The sequence below is a fragment of the Bison bison genome, unplaced genomic scaffold (genome assembly GCF_000754665.1).
Source record: "Bison bison bison isolate TAMUID 2011002044 unplaced genomic scaffold, Bison_UMD1.0 scf7180017864304, whole genome shotgun sequence".
NCBI lineage: Eukaryota > Metazoa > Chordata > Mammalia > Artiodactyla > Bovidae > Bison > Bison bison.
Window position 1 is genome coordinate 4,537,877 of NW_011494876.1, and position 8,230 is coordinate 4,546,106.

The 8,230-nt window shown below is 41.8% G+C and overlaps 1 protein-coding gene across 3 annotated transcripts in view; it reads right to left on the bottom strand.

The window, feature by feature from the left end:
• The window catches only part of PTPRG (protein tyrosine phosphatase, receptor type, G), a 775,476-nt gene that overhangs the window by 147,655 nt on the left and 619,591 nt on the right, over window positions 1-8,230 (bottom strand). For all 3 annotated transcript variants that reach the window (XM_010851541.1, XM_010851540.1, XM_010851538.1), the window contains one exon: window positions 3,195-3,352. In XM_010851541.1, coding sequence (XP_010849843.1) covers window positions 3,195-3,352 — 158 coding nt within the window. The remainder of the gene's footprint in view (window positions 1-3,194; window positions 3,353-8,230) is intronic.

Genomic DNA, 8,230 nt, shown 5'->3' on the forward strand with positions numbered 1-8,230 from the left:
AACACTTTCCTGTCTGAGGACTGACACAGCGGTGACCTCCACTCAGCTCACCAGCAAGGAATCAGTGTGGCCACATGAAAATGAGTTGCTTCCTCCCTTGGGAAACAGGAAGGGATATATGAAGCTGTGCTTGATGCAAGTGAAGCATTATCTAAAGACGGCTCAGAGGCAAGAAACTGGGGAGCCAGTATGACTAGTTTATTTCTTCACCATTCTCTTGAAACAATAGTACCTACAGAGAGGTCATAGACTGAAAATCACAGGGAAAAACAAAACAAAACAAAACTCTTCCATTATTTCTCTTTGAGAGTATGAGTAGCAGAGTAGAAGCATAAAAAGATGTTAACAAAGCACTTTTTAAGATACCCAGTTCCCAAATGTCAAAATGCTTCTCATTGACAAATACTTGACAAGACATCCAAGCCTAAAACTCTGTATTTTGTTTAAGATTCACCAAACTGCAGTAAAACCCAGTTATGTGTTAAAGGTCTATTTCACCTCAGCCAAACAATTACCTCTCTATGCCTCCCCCTCACATGGCACCCTCCAAAAAAAAAAACAAAACAAAAAAAGCCAAACTTGAATTTTCTAACCTCATTATCTCAAGCCTTTATATCTTTGAAGACAAAAGCATTTATCTTAATCGACAAAAAGGGTCCCTTTTCAAAGCTCTGTCCCCCACCCCGAACCTTGAGGATATAAATATTTGGACTGCAGTTTTCTTACATTTTAATAAAACAATGCTGGCCTCACCATGAGGAAGAAAATTTGTTTTATATTTCATTATCTCCTTAAAGCCAGCAGATCCTGTTCAGCAACCAAATTGCTAGTCCTTCTTTTTTCATCACAATGGAATTAAAAGGAAAAAAAGAAAAATCTGAAAGTAAAATGCCTGCCAACTGTAGTAAGGCCAAATTAACCTGTTTCCCCTGGTCCCACAGCTCCTACATTTTCTAGTGGGATCTCTCTCCGTCACATAGGTCCTTCTAGATAATCTGCTCCCTTCCCACCTCCCTCCCTGCCCAGAATGGCAATAAACACTGATGTCTCAGGACACAACCAGCACCTCTGCTGATTTATGAAGAAATGGACACAAGACCAAGGCCATCCAACTTGCTGTTGGATAACTTCTACTCAGATCTATCTTTCTGAATACTTGACCCAAGACCCAGACCACTAACAGCTGGCAGCTGGGTGGTGCTAGAGAAGACTCCTCAGAGTTGCCTGGACAGCGGGAAAACAAACCAGTCACTCCTAAAGGAAATCAACCCTGAATGTTCATTGAAAGGGCTGATGCTGAAGCTGAAGCTCCAGTACTTCGGCAGGTGATGTGAACAGTCAATTCAGAAAAGACGCTGATGCTGACAAAGATTGAGGGGAGGAGGAGGAGGGGGCGACACAGGATAAGATGGTTGGATGGCATCATCAACTCAATGGCCATGAGTTTGAGCAAACTCCAGAAGACTGTGAAGGACAGGGAAGCCTGGGGTGTTGCTGTTTATGGGGCTGCAAAGAGTTGGACACAACTTAACAAATGAACAACAAACCATACTGGGCTCCAATCCCCTCCAAAGAAAACCACACTCAAACTGGGACAGAGAGACAGCACCAGAGTTTTGCAAAAGGACAGAATCACAAAGCTGTGGCAGAAACTCTTAAGATGTAAGAGCTGGCCCCTAAAAGACAGAGTACAACTCGTGCCTCACTTGCTAGTAACAGTCCTGGTCACGATGTCTTCATCTCAGGATGTCCCTACTCTGGTTTCCTTCAAATATTCCCTCTACTGAAGCTATTTTAAGTGCGTTTCTGTTTCTGATACCCCAAACAGCCCTGACCAGGATACCATCCAATTCTATTTCTCCCATTCCCTTTACTGTACTCTCTGCCCTGTTATAAAAATCTTTGGACTATTTCCCATGCCAGCCAGGTTCTTAATCTTGTTGCCTGTGTCTTCTTCTGTTATATTAATTTATCATGTAATTTGAAAACTTCCCCCTTCCTTGACATTAGCTTCATCCCTAGCTGACCAACGTTAAGGATGCATCTGTATGGATGTCTCTGATAAGAATGTTCCATTTTTCAAACAGTCCTGAGTCAACAGCTCAAATCCACACATGGTCTTACAAATCCTACCAATTGTTCTTGGTCCCATTTTATGAAATTATGGAGAAGTCTACTCTTCTTTTACTGCAATACACATTGCATTTTTCATCAAAAATCATATTTGCCTTCTTTCCCCATTCCATCTGTTAATCCTCATGGGGTGAGGGGATGTCAAGACCTCTCACCCCCTGCTGGATCCTCTTTCTCTGATATTTTCCCCTAATCTCATCTGCATTTCACCAAATTCCTACCCACAGTTAAGAGCTCAGCCTAAGCCCAGCATACTATGACATCTGCCAGGTCATACTCAGAGAGACACAGTTCAATGCAGGGGTCAGCAACATGGGTTTGCAATTAGACAAACTCAGGCTTGGTTTTCTGGCTTCAATCTTCATTGACCATGAATCCTTGGTCATGTTATTCAACTTCTCCACACCATGATGTTGTCCTTACCTGTACCACCTGTGTGCAATATACCGAACTCTCAATGTTGTTTCGCAACTAAATTGATTACATGTAAAATGCCTATCATATAGAAAGAGCTCCATTGGTGGCATTTTTTTCTTTCATTTCTTCATGTATACCAATTTCTCTTTTCTGAACTTTGAGGAGGTTTAGTAGCTCAGAGCATGACCTTGAGGTCAGACATCCTGGCCTCGCAGCTGGCTGGGTGACCTTGACAGATCACTTCACTTCTGTTGTGTCTCTTCTATAAAATGAAGGTATGAACAGCACCTACCTCATAAGACTGCTCATGAAGACTAAATGAGTTAACGCATATAAAGAGCTCAACAGTTCCTGGCATAAGGTCTCATCATCACAGAGGGTGGCATTTATCTGCTCAAGACTGAATACTTACAAGATATCTGCTTTCATGCCTGCTATTCTCTTCAACTAAGTTCATTTGTGGCTGAGCAAGCCATGTCTTATATTTTACAATTCCCGGGTGCAAAAATATGTAAAGAATCAGTGAGAAGCAAAGGATACCAAAAAACAAAATTGTTATCTTGGTTATACTCTAGCAATGTCATCAGGTTAAGTCAACACAAAACAAGTTAAGTATGGAAGCCCTCTGGGGGCTAAGTAGCTACCTGATGGTAAGAGATGGGGACGGGCCTCCGGAACACTATCCACTCCACAATTTCGCTGCACGGTGGGGTCGTCAGAGAACCTGTGTACCTGTAATAGCTGCCCAGGGATGCAGGCAGGAGGTCCCGGAGGATGAAAGGATCCAGAAAGGTCTCCTTCTCTGTTTGGGAGAAGAGGGAAAAGAAAACACAGTGGTTAAGTCCTGCTACGCGGCAGACACAGTCAAAACCCTCGGCGTCGGGCGCCACGTCACAAGTCTTGTGTTTGTTTACATCCTGAGAAGCATGAGCATTTGGTGGTGGGAGAGCCATGGAAAACAAAGCAGCATTTCCCAGGGTGTGTTCTGAGACTTCGCACAGCGCTGTATTTCATGAAAAACAGGTTTCATGGTGAACAGCACCGGGCAACACTGCAACCCCTCTCTCTGTCCCCAGGAAACAGGCAAAACATTAGCACAGTCGAGTCCCTGAGTCCTGCAGAAAAGAAACAGACGTGGTTTTGTTTACCTCATTCCTTTCCAACATTTTTTAAGCCTTCATAAATTTTAATTAATCCACTGTATTTTAAATATTATTTCAATAGTTAATCACAGTTAAAACTATTAATGAGATGTTTTATATATTTTTTAACTAAGTCTTTCTATTTAACTTTTTATTTTATATTGGGGGTGCAGCTGATTAACAGTGTTGTGACAGTTTCAGGTGGACAGCAAAGGGGCTCAGCCATACATATACATGTATCCTTTTCTCCCCCAAACACCCCTCCCATCCAGGTTGCCACATAACACTGAGCAGAGTTCCCTGTGCTGTACAGTAGGTCCTTGTTGGTTACCCATTTTAAATATAGCAGAGTTGTGCTAAGTCCATTTTTAATGTCTGTTTTAATTTTTAAAAGTTATTTATTGAAATATAGTTGACTTACAATGTTGTATTAGTTTCAGGGGCACAGCAAAGCGATTCAGTTATACCCACCCTTGTTGCATCATAGACCCCTTTTCCATCTAATACTTATGAACTAATAATCAGGTGAACAAACTCTGGGACACCCATGAGATGAAGAAGGAAAACGAAATGACGGCAACTATAAACTGCAATTCCAAAGTTGGTAACAGTTTCATTATGGCTTCATCCAAGGCTTACTCACATCAAAGTGAAATCAAACCAAGGCATGGCCCTGAATTTATAAAATGATGGCCCAGAAAATAGGCTTCTTCTTTTTACAAAAGTGGAGGGGTGTTCTCTTAGGTAGTGGAAATGCCATTTAAGTTGAGACCCAACACTGATATTGTACAATAACTCAATGAGGAAAACAAGCGAGAGAAGAGCTCAGTTCCTGTGTTGCAGAGCTGGGATATGAGCCCAGGCACCTTGACACCAGAGCTTGCACAATTCTGATTCAGCTAAAGAAGCTAAAGTTAACTAGGTGAATACTGAACAGGAAAAGAAGAGCATTTTAAGCTGCGTGAACAGCATGTGCAAAGGTTCTGAGGCAGGAAGGAACAGTACAAGAGATTAGGGGACTATATTATAACTCTCCCCATTAGACACAGTAGATCATCTAGCTTCTCTCATAAGCCAGAGAAGGTTGTGATCTCCACCTGGCTATTCAAATGCCTAGTCTGGAATTTCTTTTAGGGCTGTAATAAGGTTACTGTTGTCTAGTCACTAAGTCATGTCTGACTCTTTCGTGACTCTATGGACTGTGGCCTGCCAGGACCCTCTGTCCATGGGATTTTCCAGGCAAGAATACTGGACTGGGTTGCCATTTCTTCTCTAGGTGACCTTCCCGCCCCAGGGATCAAACCCTCATCACCTATGTCTCCTGCACTGGCAGGCGGATCTTTACCACTGAGCCACCTGGGAAGCCCATCCTGCTAATAGGTTGCCTTAGCTCCTTGATGGCCTCCTCCACGAGCACCCCTGGACACTGGGAACTGCAAGGCTCTAGGTAACTGCATGGACACACCCGTGACTTACAGGAATATTCTTTCCAGCCTCACACCTCCTCCCGCCTTTTCCTTTAGAACAACCAGTACAGGTATTTGGGCAAATGTGTTATCCTTAGACTCAAGAGATCTATATAACTGAGGGTTAAGGCAAAAAACCAACAGAGATCAACTATATTAGAATAATGAAAATGAAAATTTCCTTTTGGTAGAGATTTATTGAACAAAACCTAGTATTTATTTCACTTTTACTATATACCAAGCACTCTTCTGAGTATTTACATGTTGCAGACATTTAAACTGGCTTCCGAGGTGGCGCTAGTGGTAAAGAACCTGCCTTTCAATACAGGAGACATAAGAGATGGAAGGTTCAATTCCTGGATTGGGAAGATTCTCTGGAGGAGAGCACGGCAACCCACTTGAGTATTCTTGCCTGAAGAATCACATGGACAAAGGAGCCTGGTGGGTCCATAGGGCTGCACAGAGTTGGACACGACTGAAGCGACTTGGCACACCACACCACAGACATTTAAACAGCACTTACTGTATGTGCCAGGCCCTGTTCTAAGAGTTTTGCAAAGACTGATTTATTTACTACTTAAAGACAGTCCCATGAAGCATGACATCATGGGATTACTATTACCATCTCCAGTGCTGTCATATACAACCATGTAGCAGAGTTTGGAATTCAGGCTCTCATTTGTCTTAGGCCACCACCACACCCTTTCCCTTTATAAACCTTTAGAGTATGTACTTCTAATATTCCAATTTTCCAGATGTTGAACTTAAGGCACGGAGAGGTTAAATCAATAAGCCCCAGGTCACTAGTGAAGAGTAAAGCGCCAGCAGTTATTCATGAGGCTCAGAAACTTTGGCTGATTCTGCAAAGGTTTTTAGCTCATTTTTTTTAGCTCTGTTTCTCTGTCCTAAATCAACCGAAGGGCTTCAGACACAGGTTCCAGTTTAATTCATTAGAAGAGAACCTACCCTATAGCTCAGGGAACTCAGTGCTCTGTGGTGACCGAAATGGGGAGGAAATCCAAAAAAAAGGGGATATAAGCATATGCATAGACGATTCACTTTGCTGTACAACAAAAACTAACACAACATTGAAAGCACCTAAAAACTGATTTTAAAAAAAGGTGCAGTAAGATGAGTGGTGGGGCAGGTAGACCTAGTGATGGGGAAAAAAAGGGAGGGGCTTCAGTACTTATTATTACCAGACCTCCCTGGGTCTTCTTCGGCTTCGGGAGCCGAAGAACCCTTTCTTCAAACTCTATCTTACACAGGAGCCAGGCAAGTCACACAGCCAGAGTGCAGCCACCAAGGTGGAAGCTGAGCTGGAAACCCCAGGGACACTTTGAAAACCACCCATTTAGTCCAATTCTTTAATTTTACAGTTGGGAAAATAGGAGACCAAAGAGGAATAACAAACCTAAGGTCAAAAACTTAAGGAGACTGGATTCTTTCTTCAAAGATACCACTGAGAATCAGAAACAGTTAAGTCTGTGAGCAGGAAATATCACCAAATGCCGAAAACTTCATCAGCACCTTCATTTCTCCATTCCTACAGAAACTGGTGAAACGAGCAGATTCTCATTCTACTGGGTTCAGATCCCAACTCTTCCACCTGTGAACTGTATGATCTTAGTTACTAAACCTTCCCAGGCTGTTGTGAAGATTAAATAAATCTGTATGCAAATGGAGTTCAGAAAGAGCTGGGAACAGACTAAACATCTCATGAACGACATACGATTCTCACTCTAATTCTTACTACTTGTATTATTACTATTATTATTATTCCTCTAAACTACTAAGCCTATACTTAGCCATGTACTTCCTTGAATGTTTCTGCATGTGTTTTCTTTTTTTTTTTTTTTTAAACAGAATTACTAGTGCCTTAGAAGCATAGCATGTCTGATATAGTCTCCATCAGTCTGAGCACTGTAGGTTACAATTTTCTTTGCCAAAGCTCTAGCATGAGCTTCAGAATCAACTGATATTCAATAGCTGTGTGACCTCAGGAAAGGCTCTTAACCTCTCTGAGTTACTTCCCTTATCTGTAAAATGGAAAAACTGAGGCTATTTATCCCTCAGGAGTGACAATTAATCAGACTAATAAACGTGATGTTCTTATTAGCACAGTGGCTTGCAGCCGAGATTGGTTTGTGTTTTAAGCCAGGGACTAGCAAATGTTTCCTAGAAAGTGCCAGAGAGTAATATTTTAGGTATTGCAGGCCAAGAGGCAAAACCAAAGATGTTACATAGGTAGCTATATAACAAACACATTTCCACGACTTTATTAACGATGTTCAAAATGCTAATAACAACTGAGGACAGTTTAAAAAATTTACATCTACTAATGGGAAGAATGGAATTCTTTAGGACTGGGGAGAAGGCAGGAATAAGATTTTGCTTACTTAGGGTTCACATATGAGAACCATTCTTAGCTCAGAAGCCACACGGAAACAGTGACACAGATTTGGTCCTTGGGCCACATTGTGCCCACTCCCGATTTCACGCCAAGCATGGGAGGGTGGAGGGGGTAGTGGTAGAAGACCATCCTAGAGCCACAGCAAGAAGGGGGGTGGGCCACACTACATTTCAGGGGCCTCCATCGTTAACGAGAATTTTTTCTATGAACATACATTACAGAATTAACTCTCAAGTTGTTTTCTTTTTCCCTTGAGTTTTCTAAGTTCAACTCAAACATTAATTATTACTGCTATTTCTGAAAATTCCGTTTTCTGCTCAGTCCCATAGGAGTGCTCCACTGGCAAGATGGGGGCACTCATAATGCTTAACTGTTAGAAACAACTTTAGAAATGCTACCCAGTATTTCTGGCACTGCCCAGAAAGCCCTCACAAGCCACAAGGCACTTAACTGGCTGGACCCAAGATCGAGAGTTCTGAGTATAGCCACTGGAAATAAAGAAGAATGCACTTTTCATCTAAAAATTTACACTCCCTCACTAAGAAAATCTTTTTTTTTTTTTTTTTAATTTTTTAATTTTTATTTTATTTTTAAATTTTACAATATTGTATTGGTTTTGCCAAATATTGAAATGAATCTGCCACAGGTATACATGCTGT